At 43.8% G+C, this 18,744-nt stretch overlaps 1 protein-coding gene across 3 annotated transcripts in view; it reads right to left on the reverse strand.

Annotated features, from left to right (window-relative positions):
• Window positions 1-18,744, reverse strand: part of TENM4 (teneurin transmembrane protein 4) — a 419,617-nt gene that overhangs the window by 182,049 nt on the left and 218,824 nt on the right. For 2 of the 3 annotated variants that reach the window (XM_024200637.2, XM_029911562.1), the window contains exons 7-8: window positions 16,973-17,187; window positions 15,361-15,571 (exon numbers count right to left, since the gene is read on the reverse strand). In XM_024200637.2, the coding sequence (XP_024056405.2) occupies window positions 15,361-15,571; window positions 16,973-17,187 (426 nt within the window). Of the gene's footprint in view, window positions 1-15,360; window positions 15,572-16,972; window positions 17,191-18,744 lie in introns of all 3 variants that reach the window. The other variant, XM_029911563.1, reaches the window with a different exon arrangement.

The raw sequence follows: 18,744 nt of genomic DNA on the forward strand, positions 1-18,744 counted from the left end.
GGAAGAGGTGGGGCAGGGGCAGGAAGAAGCGGGGCTGGAGCTTGGGGGAAGGGGGCGGGAAGAGGCGGGGCAGGAAGAAGCGGGGCTGGAGCTTGGCAGAAGGGGTAGAGTGGGGGCGGGAAGAGGCGGGGCAGGGGCGGGAAGAAGCGGGGCTGGAGCTTGGGGGAAGGGGTAGAGTGGGGGCAGGGCCTGCGGCTGAGCAGGGGTTGAGCACCCCCGGGGAAAGTTAGAAGCCGGCGCCTGTGTGTGGTGGACAGACTTGCGCTAGCGGGGTTCAAACTAGCACAGTAAAGACAGCAGTGTGACATTGGGGTACCTGCAGGGACTTGCGCTGGCCACCTAAGCTTGAACCCAGGCTGTTGGCGGTGGAGAATCCACCACAACACTTGGTAAATTGTCCCAATGGTTAATCACCCTCACTGTTAAAAATGTACAACTTACTGCCAGTCTGAATTTATCTTAGTTCAACTTCCAGCCACTGGACTGTCTTATACCTTTCTCTGCTAGACTGAAGAGTCCAGGATGGGTCTGAGCTGGGGTGTCTAGCCCAAGCCCCTGCCAGTCCCATAACGTCCGTACTGCTATTTTTAGTGTGCTAGTTTGAGCCCTAAAAGTGTGAATGTGTCTACCTGCGTTGAGCGTCGCTCCCAGCTGCAGTGTAGACATATCCAGGGAGGTTAAATGACTAGCCTACGGACACACAGCAAGCCAGTACAAGACTAGGAATCCTGATTCCATGTCCTATGCTCTAACTAGTTGTCCACACTGCCTCACCAGAAGAAGTGGGCTCAAAGACTTGTGCTTGCCTCTAAGGTTTCCAGCAGGCTGAGTGAATTACCATGTCAATCTGCTCACCTTCAAAGAAAAAGGTGTTCACTTAACCGTTGCTTGTGCTGGCCCTGGCTGCTTAAGAAGACTGCCAAACAAAAACCAACCAACCGGGGGCGGAGAGAGCATTTATAGAAAACCAAACCACGGCACAGAACTTGCAGGAAAACCCATCTCGGCTCATGTTTTAAATCCCCTTTCCCATGTTAAAGTGATTGTTAAGCTTGGCCTGTCTATCCTATTCCTGTTGAACAATCTTGCTACAAACATGAATGCTTTCGTTAAACAAACCAACCAACCAACCAGCTGTACGTGATCCCAAGGGTTACCGCAGATGGATTTTTACAAGTTAAGTAAATAAACCCAGTTATGCCCAGGCAGGAAGCCATTAGGACGGACTCTCCACAAGCCCCGCCCCCTCTCTAGTCCTTTAAACCTGAGTAAAGGGAGCAGCAAACATGTCCATTCTGATCTGGTTGTGTTTTACCCCTGCTTTGCACCAGTGTGAATGACTGCAGCAGGGAGTCAGACCCGTGGGCCCAGTTCATCATTGCCCCTTGAACTCTTTTATGCCAGTGATGCCAAGGCAGAAGGACCCCCCCCAAACACTCTCCAGTGGAGTAACACTGACATAGAGGGTCTCTGCACCCCTCCCCTCCCACCAGAGGCCCTGGCACAGTGCTGTGGTCTGTGTGGTCATTTTTATGTTTCAGCAACTCTGTGTTGCTGCCCGGGTCCCAGCCAGCCCCAGCAAGCCACCTTCTCTCTGACCTTGCTCTGGCCCAGGGGAATATTCACACCCATATTCTCACTGCAATAATTGCTCTCAGCCACAGTAAGCCTCATCACTGCTTTCCCTGTTTAACAAGTACTATAACAGCCCTTGGGAAGTAAAAGACAGTAAAGGCTGAAGAAGATTCTGACCCTCAGTGAACACAACCCATAATTTCATCTGTCCAGCACATTGGGACCTCTTGGGGGTTCATTTGCTTTCTAAGGAAACAATGCTATTCAATGAAATTCATTCTGGTGGAATTATAAATCGAAAGGACTGTCAGCTGTTACAGTCATTCTGATAATGATGCTAACAAAGGATCATGGAGGAGAGAGGAGATAATACAGGTTTCAGACACCTGGAAATTTCAAACTTGATACTGTGGGTACATAAAAGACCCCACAACTAAAGCAAATGCAGACATGCTGGATCCAATATTCTCTTGCTCCTCCTTTTCCTTCCCAATTTGAAGTCTGAAAGGATTGGTTCCTTCCTCTCTGCACCTGCAGAAATTTCAATTCTTCTGCTTCATCTGTATTTTAGAATCCGTTTACTTTTCTAGTTCAAATCATCCACACCTGGCAGCTGGGATTGTGAATGTCTTGACAGCATCATGGAAACCCAGTCATTATTTCTGAGTGATCGTTCTCAGTTTCCTCTTCTGCAGGACGCCTAGTTTGATGCTGATACTGCTAATGCCACTTGATGGTTTGCCAGATTTTGATTTTTTTCTGAAGGTTGGGAGGTCTGATTTAATTAAAGATCCATGTATGTAACCCCCTTTTTACTCTCAAATCCCACTGGAGGTCTAACCTCCACATGCAGGTATCAGGAAGCTACATTAGGAAAAGGGCACTGGGAAGACATTCCTTTAAAATGCTTCCCCAGAAAGTCAATGTGAAGTACCATAATCACACCATCCAATTTCATTTTGATCTCCCCGGACTCCTTCTCTGCTGGAACCAATGAAACACATTTTTAATGGCAGGTACCCCATACTTCCATCAGCCTATTGACAGCACATTCCTGCTCAATGCAGCAGTGACTCTGCTGTCTGGATTGTTTCAAACTCAGAATGGTGAAGTACATAAAGTTTGGAGTCTGGGATCAGTTTGGATAAACGTCCAAAAGCTTGGACTGCTTATCCAAACTACCTGGACCGTCTGAGTCCACCGAAGGCCCCAGCACATCATGTGAGATTTCAGCACTTCTGCTTCTAGTCCTGGCTTGAAATACTTTCTAGTTACTTATAGAGCCCTCATCAGCATACCAGCTTAGTGCAACAGCAACCTTCTTCACAGTATTTCAGCACATCTAGTTCTAAATCAGCTGGAAAAGCCGCACAAACAGCCTTTCGTGATATATTTTTAGAACTTCTGGTTCTATTCCCAGCTGGAATCTGGAAATGGGATGGGGGAAGCCCAATCACTTCAGAAGCTTAAAGAAGGTTTGATCTTAGTCTGGTTTTGGAAAGAGGGGAAGGTTTGGTTTGGGAGAATGCTTATCTCTCCTGTTCATCACTCTCCTTTTTAAGAGAAATCCTGCCAGCGAGGAATGCTTGGTAGATGAAGGCCACTGTTTGCTTGGAAGCACAATGGGTGGGATTTCAAAAGCACTGAGCATTGGCCTAACTCTGCTTCCATTGAAGTCACTGGTAATTCTGCTCTAATTGAAGTCAATGGTCAAACTCCCATCGACTTGACCTGGACCAGAGTTAGGGCAGCATTGCAGGCTTTTGGAAAATCTCTCCCTATGTGCCTCTGCTGTTTAGTGATGTACAACAAACACAATTTCTACTCTGATACCTTAAGAGACACATGAACACTGAAGAAAGACACAGAAGGGACAGCAAATTACAGTTCTTAAGGAATTGCATGGGACCATTTCAAAATCTTGGATCTATCTCAGACGCTCTTACCTACTCATTTATCACACATGTCATAAGCTAGCTGGGAGGAACTTTCAGCAAATGGAGTTCCTGGGGTGTAATAAAGCCTACTTACTTGAATACAGTTCCCACATTATTTAGGTGAGAGGGAATCTTTAAAGTGCAGTTCTTACGTATAATGAGGGTACCACATTCATCTCTGCAACTAGCATGTAAGACAATGGTACTCTAGACCAAACTGGGGTCCATGGACACTCCAGGGGGTCTGCAGGTCCTGATGATCAACTGATCCCCAGCATGCAGGAGGCGCTGGGAGGGAGGGGGAGGAGCGGGGACGGGTGTGCTCAGCGGATGGGGCGGAATCATGTCCGGGGCTGCCGGCCCTGTTGATCAACTCCTCCCCCTCTCTCCCAGTGTCTCCTGCATGCTAGGGAACAGCTGTTCAGTGGCGTGCAGGAGGCTCTGGAAGGGAGGGGTGGAGTGGGGATAGGGCATGCTTGAGGGAGGGAGCAGAAAGAGGAGGGGAAGAGGAGGGGCAGGGGTGGAGCAGGGGCAGGAAGACGTGGGGTGTGGGTGAGGCCTTGGAGGAAGGGGTGGAGTGAGGGCAGGGCCTGGGGCTAAGCGAGGAGTTTGGGGGTCTGCGAAAATTTTTAAATCAAAATTTAAAAATCCCTTGCATCTGATGAAGTGGGCATTCACCCACGAAAGCTTATGCTCCAATACTTCTGTTAGTCTTAAAGGTGCCACAGGACCCTCTGTTGCTTAAATCAAAATGAGGGTCCTCGGGTTGCTAAAGTCTGAGACCTGCTGCTCTTTCTAGACCATACCTTGGGAATGTTTCTTTTCCTTCCTTTCTTTTTGCAAATGGCATATTTCAAAATCTGAATTATGGTCCAATAAATGACATTCTCATATCCCTGTTTTGCCTAAGGGATTGCAAGCATAAATCTACTGAAATTTTTTTGTCCCTTCTCACTCATATAAATTGTTGCAAACTAATATAGGAAACAACAATTATTCAGCCTTAAGGTTTAAACTAGCAAATGGGAAGTTCAGTATGTTACATTTTCTGTGCTTGTAGCTTAGGGCAAGGCTAAAGCTGCCTTTGAGACTTATTTGAAATGATATTGTGAATGTGTGTACATATTCTAGGAAAAACACACACCCACTCTCACACACTCACGCCCTCAACTGTGGACTGATTCAGTTAAATAAATGTCATTAAATAAAGCAGTGCTATCATTTTAGGTACATTAAAAATAAATTCATTTTCACTTTACACAGACTTGGGCTAATACATTATGGATGCAGTACCCAGAATGGCAAACATTTAATGGGTTACATTTTTAGAGCGGGATGGGGGTGGTGGTGTCTGAATTCCTAGTTCTGTTTCTGGCTCTCCAGGTGGCTTGCTGCGTGAACTGGGGCAAATCATTTAACCTTGTGCCTCAGTTTACCCATCTATAAAATGGGTTCGACCCCACTTACTGTATCTACCTTGCAGAGAGTGCTGTAAGGATTAAAGAAAGGAGTCATGAGTTCACTACGTATGCATTTGTGCATGCAGAAAAGTGGTCATTGTTAAAACATCACCATGGGCCAACGGTTACCACACAGTGGGGGGAATGAGAGGGGCAGGGAGCAGGGTGGTGCCCATTTCCCCCTCTACAAAGAACAAGAGAAATCTCTGGTAACTGTTGGGAGAAGTTGACCCTCTGTTGGCTTCTACCCGACGGATGTGCTCAATTACCTGCTCGTGCATCCAAGCACATATTTTATGGGTACCCTTTAAGCACAGACATTTGAAAATTAAGCAATAAGAAGCCCGTTGTTCCAACACAAAGAGGGTTTTCCTTCTGTTTGCCAAAATATACAAGCAACTCTCAGAACCCGTATTTTTGCTCTTTACTGCTAGAGCATAAATGGAATTAAAAGTCAAGCAGCACTGTAATATGACACAGGAATAAAACAAGCTGTGCTTACATTAGCCTGTAGCCTGGGACATACAGACAGAGCTATATACAAAAGTGCAAAAACTAAAACCATATGTCCTGGAGTTTCCTTGATTTGCAAATGTCTCCAGAAGGCTTCAGATAACACTAGAAGCCTTGTCATTAAAGCAGAATTCCACTGTTCTAAGAAACATAACAAAATAAAAAAAGTAACTTTAGAATTAAATAAACCTTTTCTTGACCCTAAAGCTGAGGTAATTACCCCAATCAATAAACCTTTAGTACAAACTCTATCAGATCAAGAAAACTTGTCTGCTGCAAACAGCACATTGACAAGCAGTGGGTGACTGAGGGAGTTCAAGGATACCAGCCCATGTTAGTACAGATGTAGGCAGAGCTTGTTAAAAAAAAACAACTCTTTTTTTCTCTTGCAAACTACTAATCAAAAATAGAGAGAACATTCCTTGTGCATTAACCAACATTTATTTTTCATTCCTGCAGTGTCTTCTGAAATTACAAGGACTATTCTGAAGAGGAATTCATGCCAAAAAAATTGTCCTGAGAGCGGATGCTGAATTAATTATTCCATCTGTGGTTTACTGCTAATCTTTACACGGAGTGGGACAATCCCAAAAATTACTTTGAAACGTAGCCTTTCCACTCAGAGAATCAAGGAAGAGACACACTGTATGCAGAAACAGAGGCTGTGAAAACTGTTAGTGCCACGTGTCTGCCCTTTACAGTTTCTTACTACTTAATTATCTTTGAGATGTGTCACAGATTTCCCCTTTATTTGAGGTGCCGTAAGTTTCTGACTCAAAGATCCTGCAAATAACCATTATGCACACCATCAGTTGGGAGCGAGGGTTGTTATGCAAGAATTCTTTTGGACACTTGCAAAGAGGAAAAAAAGGTCATCCTATGTAAGACCTAGATTTGGACTGACTGGTCTGATTTCAGGTTTTTGGAAGCACCTTGGGCCCCAGCTGTTTAAGAAAGCCCCATTTAGCAGACAGAATGGCGCGCCGTCAGAACAGGTGTTAGACAAGAGCGCAGCCAGCCTACTTCAATTTGCACGGCATAGCTAGAATGCCGCACATGTCCTATGACAACTCTGGCAGAAATAATAAGGAAACAGTGTGGGATCTGCTTTCCGTGTTGTTTGTCTGGCAGTGACACTAGCCAAATGGCAGGATGGGAATTGGCCACTGACTGAAACTGAAAAGGACTTCAAAACCTGGAGAAGTATTAAATCTGCAGGAAATCACAGGCAACACAGGGGCAACTAGAGAGATGGGCTTTGATATTCGGAGACGCTGAGCATCCTCAGCTCACTTCAGTGGGAAATCAGAATGCTCAGCAATCATAGAATCATAGAACCGGAAGGGACCTCGAGAGGCCATCTAGTCCACTTCTCTGCACTCAAGGCAGGGCTAAGTATTATCTAGACCATCCCCGAAAGGTGTTTGTCCAACCTGCTCTTAAAAATCCCCAGTGATGGAGATTCCACTACCTCCCTAGGCCATTTATTCCAGTGCTTCACCCCCCTGACAGTGAGGAAGTTTTTGGAAGCCCTGCAGGGCTGGGGCACAAGTGAGGGGATTTAGGGAGTTATGGTGGCTGTGGTGCAGTCACAGGAGGTACTCAGCTGCTACAGTGAGGAAGGCCATATGATTACCTGGATGGACACATAGGCACTTATTTACTGAGGGTAACATACAAGAACCTCACGGAGGATTTCAACTACGGAAACGCAAGCCAGTGTGAAAAATACAAGCCCCGCCCCACATTTCCCTCCCGAACAAAACTCAATTTCTAGACCCAAACCAAAGGTTTTTTTAAAAGGATCTACATTTTAATTCCACCCCTTCCCCGCAGCTACTTTTGACCCATCAGGGGTAACTGGAAGTGCTATTAACGGTGTGGGAAAGTCTTTTCTTGCAAGGCTTAAAGCTGAATTTTGCAGAGATAAGAGGTCTGGGTAATTATTGGATAAGCAGCTGATCTGAGACCTGGATTGTGAACCTTTTGAAATTCATCCATTGCAGTTTAAAACACAGTAATAATACCTAGATGGATAACAATATTAACAAAGGAACAAGCCTCTTGAGGAGCTAACAGGTTAGGCGGGTTGGTAATGGGACAGAAAGCGTCTAGTTCCAGAGTTTTTACTCAACCTGGTTTAGAAATGACCAAAAGCGGGTACCATCAGGGGCTGCTCAGTGGACTGTGTTAATGACGGCTGTCAATCCAATTCTTCATGAATAGTTATTTACCTCACAGAAACCACCACTGTAGTTGGCACCAGTTGTGATGTTTCAAAGACAGCAAGGACTGAATAGGTGCCAAGAGCAAGTTGCCTTCTCAGCTCTAGCCGTGGGGTAAATTTTTCAAAAGTGCCTCAGGGTACATCTACACGGCTGGCGGCAATAAGTCTCCCAGGCCAGGCTGACAGACCCGGGTTAGCAAGGCTCATGCTAGCACTCTAAAAATAGCTGTGTAGGCAGTGCTTTGAAGTTGCGAGTCGGGCCGGAGCTTGAATTCTGAAGCTGACTCCCCATCCTTAGGCTTCAGAGCCCGAGCTTCAGCCTAGGCTGCAATTTCAAAGTCCTAAGTAACTTATGAAACTAAGGCTTGGTCTATACGACACAGTAAGGTCAACATACGGCAGCTTAGGTCAACCTATTTATGTCAGTGTACACACTACAGCCTTGCTCCCGCCGATGTAAGTGCCCTACTACGCCGACATAACTCCATCTCCATGAGAGGCGTGTGGCTTATGTCGGTGTAGTTATGGCAAAGCAGTGTCTGTGTAGAACTGTGTTACTTACATGTCATTCTTGTCAATTTCACAGCTCCAGCACTGATGACTAAATTGGCAAGAAAACTGGGCTGTCACCGGGGCAGGTGGAGGGCTCCAGCTAGAGCCTGGCTGCCCCCGGGCTCCCCACTCCCAGCCAGGCTGCTGCCTGGAGGCTCCCTGCTCCCCATGGGGAGCCCTGGTACAGCAGGGTGGCTCTCCATGAACCCTGGTACTTCCCGGAGGCTCTCTGCTCCCTGCGGGGAGCCCAGCGGCTGCACCGAGGCTCCCGGGAGCTGCTCAGACTCTGGGCATGGAGCTCACAGCCAGGAGCCTAGCTGCGTCAGGGAGCCGAGAGCCCAGGGGGCAGCTGGGCTCCCGGCGGTGGGGAGCCGAGAGCCTGAGGGGCAGCCAGGCTCCAGGCAGGGAGCTGTATATGGAGCTGATGGTCCAGGGTCTCAGCCCCCACACTGCCCCTCTTTGGTTGGTGGAAGTGCTCCTGGTGAAGACGCGCACCACCGACAGACGAAGGGTAGTGTGAACATGTACCACCGCAGTAAGTAAGTCAACCTAAAATAGGCTGACTTACGTTTCTAGTGAGGACATGCCCTAAATCCTATTTTCAAAAGAGATTTAGGCACCTAGAAGCCTAAGTGCCATTGACTTTCAATTAGATTTAGGCTTAAGTGCCTAAGTCACTTTTGAAAATGGGACTTAGATGCTTCTGAAAATGTTTCTGGTAATTGCTTTAGTTTAAGACATAGTGGTGGAGTAGCAGAGACACTTGCAATACTGCTGCCTATTATGAACCTGTTAGTAACAGGATAAATGTAAGATTTCAGTGTGCACAGCTGTCAATCTTTCATGACCACTGAATTCACATGAAAAATCCTAAACAAATGGATGACTCTGGGTTTGTGCAAAGAGTAACAGGATGCCATGTGGGTGGAAGTAACAAAGGTGTTGAGGGGTAACCCAGGATGCAGATTCTGTGATTTCACAGAAGGGGATTGATCACAGGGCAGAAAGAGAACAGAGCTCCTAACTATAATCTGACAGGGCTTTAAAACTCTGTGAGGAACCTGTGTGGGAGGTATCTGAACCGAACAGGAGGAATCCGAAGTATCAGGAAGAAGGCGCTGAAGGCTTGAGGCTAATCAAAAAAGGCCATCCAATGGAGTAGCTGTCAGCAAGGGCATGCAAGGGGAATCACAGAGCTAAAGGCAAAACCTATTTGCAGACCATGCGAAGTACCACTAATAGTTTAGCAAAAGTAAAGTTGTAACTTTCCTCACCCGTCATTTTTCTTTAATTTCAATTTTTTTTCTGTACAGGTTGAGCAGACGGAAATGTCTCTGAGCCTAGGAAGTGAAGGATTCTTAGCTACGTGCCCAGAGAATGGCCCCATGAGGCAGAAATGCTCAGAAGTCTTGCTGTGACTCAGGAAAAGTGACACTTATTGTGGACCATGCAAATAAAAGGGAAATAGCTTTTCTGAATAGCTGGGCCCATCCAGGCAATGTGAGGTGGATGAAACCAGTCAATGTCTTTAGACGCAAGGGCCCTTAACTAAAGTGCTTTGCTGGAGGAGAGCCTCAGGGCCAAACTCAGAAAGAATGGATCAGATGGTGTAAGCTAGATGCTCATCTACCGAGGCTCCCTTAGACCTACTTACGCCCACTCTCTCGATGTGTAAGGAAGTCTAAGTCAGTGTAACTCAGAATTTGAGGAGCGGGAAGAAGGGGGTGAGTTAAAGCAGATGTCATCCTATTTTAGCTTGTACCTTCTTTTGGCTCCTCAGCATGTACATTTAGACTCTCTCAGACACCAACAGAGAGGGTGAGAGACCCTCTAATGGATTCCGAGTTTCTGTAAGTGGCTAAGTCGGTGGAACATAGGCACTGACTGTACTGAAACAAGTGTGAGTTACAGAAACTCCCACTAGACTTTCTTGGGAGCAACCTAAATACCGAAATCTGTGCAGAGAAATTTTCAGACAGGGTTAAGTCAGAACTCTTCATATGATTTCTTGCGCCGCCTCCTGCACCCAGGACAAGTCATGCACCCTCTCTCTCCTAGTCTACTATTGTGAAGTATTCCTATGTCAATCTCCTGGCTGACAATGTCTCTACACCTTCTTGCATTTGAACTCTTGTCCCAGGGAATGTACTGGGCTTGGTTATATTTTAGACTCCTGCAGGAAGGAGCCTGCTTTTTGATATGTACTGTAAAGTGCTGTGCACACTTACTGGGCTTTATAAATACAACCTCTAGGTCTCTTTGTACTTTGATGGAGAAAAGCACTCACTGGCAGTTTTCTTTATGGGCAGCGGAGGGGGCAGGAGGAATGACAGTACTTTTCTTAATCTTAAATCATGCCGCTTGCCGAAGCTAAAAGCTAGCTAAAACCTCACATCTCATAATGGGCATTCTACATGCACTTCCTTTTGCTTGCTGGGGTATGAAGTTGCACTGGTAAACAGACAACCTCTTCTCCCACATGCTGTCTCTCTCTCTCCCTCTCTAGCGCATAGCTGAATGCTTTCTTCCTTTTGATTTTTCCATGGCCCTACATAGCCCAGCCTGCTATAGCTCAGCGGGAACAGCTGCTGACAGGCTCCCTCTCTGACTTCATAGACGCTGATTTCAGGCTCTCAGATGTTTCTTGCCTCCACTGAACAGATTTTTGGCCAATATCTCTGTCTCAGATGTGCTGACTCCAGTTCTCCCTTAGCCTCCTATTTTATTCCACTTATAGCAGATTGCTCTGACTAAATCACTGCTGTCAGGCAGAGGTGAATCCACAAGGCACTTTTCAGAGAAGTGTTTCTATTAAAAATTTCAGAACGTGCTGCCAATGTCATTTACAAGAAGGTTAATTCATTATTGAGAGACACTGATTCTCCATTCCTTTATGATGTTTTGTGCTGTAATTTAGGGGAACGAAATGAAAAAAGGTTATTAAAAGCTGAAAACTATGCCACAATAATCTTTTCCCCCCTCCCCCGAACTGCAATTATTTAGCATCAGCATGAGTTTTGATGGGAATTATAATGCCGCATTCTCCCACGGTTTACATGTGATGCCAGGGTGCATATATAGGAAAAGATGTTGACAAAGTCCAATCCTTTTGGCTGTGATGTTTCTATGGTAGGCAAATCTACCTCCTTATAGGAAACGGGCTAAGATGAAAGTGCTATCAAAGCAAATGACAATACTACTGAGTGAGTGGATTTCCTTCTAGCTTTGCAGGATTCCAAAACTCTAACTAGGCACAGCCTCGTGCTTTACTAAATTAAATGTGCCATCGAGCTGGGAATGCAGATTGCTTGCATTTTGCTCCTGTTTTCACATGAATAATGGAGAGTATGATCAGTCCAGACAGGTAGTGTACAATAGTTACAGTCAGTGTTGCAATATAGAGAAACTGACCTATGCTGACTGATTTTACTGAAGGTTTGGGCAGTTACAAAGCAGAAGGCAAACTTAGCGGAATCCGTCGAAAATGTTTGTTTCTGGAACATGTAACATACTCAAACAGGACTCCCACTGACGTTAGGGGAGTTTTTTCCAAGAAAAGGCTGCAGGATTTGGCCTTCTGCGGTTGTTATTAACTGTTACTCATTATTGTGAACAATTAGTAGGTATATAGCACTTTTCATCTTCAATCAATTCATTCTCACAGCACCTCTGTGGGCCAGATAGATAGTATTATCTCCATTTTACAGAGCAGGAAACTGAAGCACAGAGAGATTAAACAACATACACAAGCCTGAAGGGAGTCAGTGTCAACACCTGGATAAAAATAGAGAGTCATGGCTCCCAATCCTGTGCTCAGACTGCTAGATCCTGCCTCATTCTTGATAATGCTTATACATTTGAAATGTTTCTTCCCTGTATTTATTATTTCTTTGGATTTCTGCAATAAGCACACAGAGATTTTTCCATGTGCCACTCTCACAAAAATAAAATCAAACGACAGTCATCAGAGTTCAACGCCACCCAAACACAAACCTCCCCTCCCTGCACATAAATGTAACCTGCTCATCACAGATGACTTGATATATTTATATGGCACTGGAATTTTACACCCAGGTTCATAAACCTGGAATGTCAGGTTGCTGCATCCTCTTTACTATGGTGTCAACAGAAATTGCAACACAAGATGCTACAGTATTTATGGACTTAAAGGGTAGCAATCGTGTCTTGTCAGAGCTCATGAACACACTGAAAAGGGTCTGAGATTCTCCTATACATAGTGTCCTATTTAATGATTTCACAGGAAACCTCCAGCAGATATTTTTAAAGGCTGCTGTTGAAAACGACCATATAAGCAAGGCGCTGACCGCTTCTGGCCATTAAAGTTCTCTTTTTGTAAGGTGTTAGCTTAGCTGTGGTATCCTGGTCAAATTCCTGTCAGGCAGTCACATCGTGCTTATCTAAAATTCAGACTCTAAACTCATCTGACACAGTGGTTTTCACATCCTGTGTCAAAGCAGGTCATTTGTGTCCTTTCTATGTACTGTGGCTTTGCATTATTATATGGCAACTGGTGGGTGAAATGATTCCTCAGACAGCGCAAAATCCTGCCTGCACCATCTTAGTAGGGCTGGTCTACATGGTGCATTGGTCTGCACCAGGGGGTGTAAATTCTAGTGTGCATGAGTGTGTCACACACTAACTGGCCCATATGGACCCTGCTGGCGCATACTGAAAGTGTGCGTTAATTTAGTCCCATTTCAAACAATACTATGTAACCTGCACTAAGGAACTTTTAGTGCATGCCAGCAGGGTCCACACAGGTCAGTTAGTGCAGAACGCACTAGTGCACCCTAGAATTTACACCCTTCTGGTGCAGACTAGTGCACCCATGTAGACAAGCTAGCCATGATGGATGGGGGAAGCAGGGCAGAGCTGGAAGTGCAAAGCCTTGAGCCTTCCTGCCAGCAATGGGCAGAATAATTCAAGGTGGATGGGGGAATGTAGTGGGTGGCACCTTACAGGTGGTCTAAAACAAGATCACAGCCTGCGCCACATGTTATGTGGCTAACCACAGTGCACACTCGGGTGAGCTTAACCACAGAGGACCAGGCCACCCTGAAGTGCAGAGCACTTAAAGGAGCCTTACCCAGTCCTGATGGGTGTATTAGCACAGTATCTTGCCTTTATACCGTGTGAGTGTATTGACGCAGGGAGAAGAGCCTGAATCCAGCTTGTACTTTGCAATCAGTTTGAAAAGTACAGTGATTATCTTTAGAATTCTCTTCCATTGTGAGAGCTATTACTGGTTGAGTGGCATATGCCATCTGCAGGGGAATCTCTCTCAAACTGGTAGAATCCTTCAGAACAGAAGAAACTTTTTTAAATGGAACTCACTATATGAAAAGCATTTGGGGATCCTTTTGGATGAGAGGTGTCAGATAAAGGTAAAATTTGTTTCAATTACAATAATTTGCTAAAGTAAACTAAGCAAACTAATAAAACCACATTGCAGAGTACGTCTTCCATTTAATAAGTTAAAGAGCAATTATTTCTGGTGTTGCTTAATTGTGAACAGCCTTGAATACAGTGAATTCTGACAGCGAAGGCCTGCTTATGTTCTAAGTTTTCATTGTAACACAATATTACAGTAGCAGTATACTAAATAAACTTGAGAAGTAAAACTATATATTGGACCTTAATGATTTTGCTTTAATAAGACCTAAACTTTTAATTAACCTGCCAAGACAAATTGCAACCCATAGCTCTCAGGTAGCTACCGCAGACAGCTGAGACTCAATGCCAATGCCTCTTTGGGGAGAGGAATTAATGGCAACACTGGAATGAGCCTGCTTTATGCAGTAAAGAAGAAAGGTCCATTAAACAATCATTGTGGGTAGAAGAAAGCTAAGTGCTGGTTTTATGGAGGAGTATTTGAATTACAACAAAATGGATATGGGGATATGAACCTGCTCAGTAGGTCAGTCAAATATAAAATTAAACATGACAGAGTCAGAAATAGGTTCTGGTAAAGGACTGATTGTAAACAGAGAGATATAGACCTGGGACAGGTCATACAGAGTGATATTTATATGCTGGAAGAAGAATCCCAGGGTGCTGTGAGAAGAGGTGGTGGTTACTCAGTGCCTGGTGCTAACTGATTGCTTTACTGATGGAGAGCCTGGGTGAGATTTGGACACCCAATTCCCATCCATTTGAAAATTTCAGCCTCTTTCTTTTAGATGAGGCATAAAACAGATTCATACAATGGGCTATCCCTCCTCCCATAGTGCTTTCTGTGAGAGATTATTAACTTTATTAATTATTATTAACTTTGGTGTCCTACCCCAACTTCAATTTGAGTAATTATGTGATGCCAGCAGTTTCAATCAGATACGGTATTCCTCACTTCCTGTCCCAAACTGCTGCTTGATGCTGCTATGTGCTGTTGAACAGCTGCTCAATTCCACTCCAGAAAAAAAATATAGGCCCAACAGAAACAGAATCAAAATTCCCAAATAGAAGGATCAGGGAGGAGGGGCCACCTCTGTAATCAATAACTCTGGTCTCATCTGCAGCGGCAGGGAGCTTGTCTAGAACATAATTTTTAAATAGGGCTTTAATACAGTTATGCCCCGTCCGTGCCATCATGGATATGTTAATCCTTACAGTATTTACCATTAATGTTGTGTGCAGTTTTGTTCCCAAGGGAACAATCATTGCCCAAATATCCTCACTTATGCTGAATAGTACTTTAGTCTCTGAGTAGTCTCATTAAAGTCAATGAGATGGGCCAGGACTAAGATGCTACTGAAGCTATGTCTACACTACTGTGGTAAGTCAACCTACGCTTCGCAACTCCAGCTACGTGAATAGCTGGAGTTGACGTGCCTTAGGTCGAGTTACCGCAGGGTCTACACCTTACCTTTTCGTCGGGGGTAGAGAACAGGGTTGACTGGAGAGCAATCTGCAGTCGATTTGATGGGTCTTTACTAGACCCGCTAAATCGACCGTGGGTGGATCGATCTCAGAGCGTCGATCCTGGCTGTAGAGTAGACCTGCCTTCAGTGTGAGTAAGGGTATGAGAAACTAGCCTTAAGGTACATAGATTAGGTAAAATAATATGGTAAATCCTTACCGATGGTAGTAGTAAGAAAAGAAACCACCTCGGACTCTTTCCCATCATTGTAGAAGGCCAGATGCCATATTCCTGTATCCAAATACTGGATAAACCCTGTCTCATGGCTGGACATTGGCACAAAGCCTCTAGGTTGCCGCTGAGGTCCTTCCAGACTCCTCACCTCCTGGGTAAGTAGCCGTCTCCCATCAAGGAGCTCAACAAAGTCAAACTGAAACACAAAGGAAAGATGTTCATTGTATACTTCAGGATGCCAGAAAATGATCACGCTTCCTGGTTCAGATCTATCTCAGGATGGGCAGAAGAGCTTTGCATTAAACATAAGACACCCACACTTATGGAACATCATACATGATATTTCCTCTGGTAAGTCATGACATGTTCTGATTCAACCTATAAGGAGACGACTGGAATTGTGTCTGTTCCCAGTAGTTTGCCAGATCTCCTTATCTATCTGTTGATCTGCTTCTCTCTGGTCTCCTCTCTCCACCCATTCCTCTCCTCTTGTTTCTCTCACAGCTCCTCACATACTCGTGGGAGCTCTTCTAATGCCTCCAACACACTATAGACACATGTTTTTTAATTCATAAAACCTTAAAACCAATAAAAAAATGTAAAAGAAAAAAATTGAGATTCCCAGCTCAAGTACAAGACCATCTCTTGCACATGTAAAGCTAAATTCTGATGTTGTTGAATCCGCCATTGTTTTCAACTTGGCCCATACTGTATAAATGCAATTTAAAACAAATACTTTCTATGATATTAACTTTAATTTCTTAACATATATAGGCAATGAAGTCTAAATGCATCTAATACGGTAACAATAATTTTTAATCGCCTGACTTTTGTGAGTATAGAACCTTAACCATAAAGTTAGTTTTTTGCATTTTTTTCCCTTGCTTCATTCTTTATATAGACGTTAGGTAAAATCCTGGCCCTATTGAAGTCAATGGGAGATTTTCCACTGACTTCAGTGGGGCCAAGATTTCACTCCTTATTTCTTAGCCATGTTCTTAGCAAAACAAGCTTTCCAAGTTTGTCAAATCCAAACAATGTAGGTTATCTACAACTTGTATTAACAACTAAAATAAAAAGACTCACCATTTTTTTATGACTCTCAAAAATAATCTTCAAACTATACCTCCCAAAATCACTTTTAGGATAGGAAATTTCAGCATAAAAAGTAAGTTTCATGGGCAAATCAGAAGCATCTGATAATAGGCGCAAATAATGAAAGTGGGCTTCATGCCTATAAACACACACCATGCATGATTTGGGTGTATACAAGTACTTTGGGACACATGCAATCAGCACTTGTGCAAATAAAATTGTATATTTGGTGTATAACATTATCTGTCTACGTCTCCAACCCGGGAAATCATCCTTATTCAGGATCTGAATTGGTGCTTCATGTTGGTGAATGCATATTTTGCAGTTGTCACGTTGGCATCTATTTTTGAATATTTGAATCTCAATATCTTCCATGAACCCACAGAATTCTTGAGATAGGTAACTGAAATAAAAAGTGGGGCCATCTACCTTTTCAAGGAACAAGCTACAAGCACATCAATTCTAAGGTAAGTGTTGGTTCGTTGAAATGTGCTCCTGTTACCTGGGTATGTGAAGGAGGAAGGCCTTTCCTGCCATAAATCCCAACCAGAGCAGCCTTTCCTAAAGACACATTGAATTTCAGATGCACTGGATGGTCAATGAACACCTGAGATCTCCAAAAGATACCAGGAGGAATCTTCTGTGTGGCTCGTCGTCCAACATCAATTTCTCCAGAGTCTATAAAAGTGTCCTCTGGAAAGAAACTACTGGGCTTTCCTGCTGAGACATAGAAACAAAAAAAAAACCCCTTGGATTAGCCTAGCGTCCTGTAAGTAATCTGATCAACCTGGTATCTCTGACATTGATCTACCAATGTGCTGACTTCTTCAGAATACATTATGCATCAATTATGACTATGAAAGAAAAATGGATAGGATTACTCCTGGCTACGCTCCATCTTTCTACTGAAAACATGTATCTTGGAAGAGCAATATGGATTCCCAAATGGCCCTCTGCTTAAATCATAACAACAGAGCTTGTTAAACTACATTTTAACGTTAAAAATAAATCATCTTACATCACATCACATCATTAATTTATGTTATTTATGGAGAAAGCAATTATTATATTATCAAAAAATGTAGTGATTGTGAGTTTCCCATGCACCATGGAGTTGGATGAGTATGTCAAGAACATCTGTTTAAGTGATGGTGAATTATGCAGGGGGAAACTAATGGTAAAATTCACTGCTAAATTAATGGTTGTCAATTGTGGGAACACTTGGGATGGCATCCCCATTACAAAATGCCTAAATGAAGGAGGGACATACAGCAAAGATAGGGGACATAATATGCTGCACTTCTATAGTGTCTCCCATTTAAGAACTCAAAGGTGTTTTTATTAGATTTCAAAATAACTCTGTGAGTGGGTTATGATTATTATCCCTGTTTTACAAATGGGAAAACTGAGACACAAAGATTAAGGCATCAGTTTCTGAAAGAGTCTACTGAGTTTGGGTGCTCACTTTGAAACACTTTGGGCTGATATCTAGAGGTTCCGAGCACCTACACTTCCAAATGAAGTCAACAAGGTGCTCGGCACCTCTGGATATCAGGCCCTGGGCATCTCAAGTTGGGCATCCATACACTTAAGCTCTCAGAATTATGGGCACTTTGGAAAATGGGGACCCAAGGGAAGCACAGTTAATTAGGGTCAGAGAGGGAAATAAACCCCCAGACTACTGACTCCCAGGCCTTTGCTTTAATCATTGGCTCATGATGCCTCCCCTGAAATTACAGCAGAACAGGAAAAGAGATGAAGATGAAAAATGTCATTGCTTAGGAGGCTGCCTTTATTTTATAATTAAACACACTTGTATTTGAAAAGTATATGTTAGCATCACCTCCCAGATTTCAGCTTTTATAGGAACAATTAGCGGCCAGGAGAATACCATGTGGACCATCATAGGCTGTCTTTATTACCTTTAGATATTCAAATCAACCTACTATTTCATCTCTTTGCTATGAAAACCCATTACGGTATGTTTCACAGAACAAATAATTCTAACAAAATGAGAAAGAAGCTTTCAGGAATATAAAGTCATTTGTACCAAAATCACGTTTGTGGGAACTTTTTTTTTTTTTTAATATACTCTGCATTTGGGGAATAAGACACTACAATGTCCTCCTACCCATTACGAATTCGACTCAAATACCCTCACAATGCACATTTAATGCTGAACTGGTGGTTGATAGGGAAATTCTGCAGTCATTAAATAAAATATTTTGCTGTTTTAAATAATAAAAATCCACTTAAATGTTAAATTTCTCCATA

This window comes from Terrapene carolina, unplaced genomic scaffold, assembly GCF_002925995.2.
Source record: "Terrapene carolina triunguis isolate 2854851 unplaced genomic scaffold, T_m_triunguis-2.0 Scaffold97, whole genome shotgun sequence".
Taxonomy (NCBI): domain Eukaryota; kingdom Metazoa; phylum Chordata; order Testudines; family Emydidae; genus Terrapene; species Terrapene triunguis.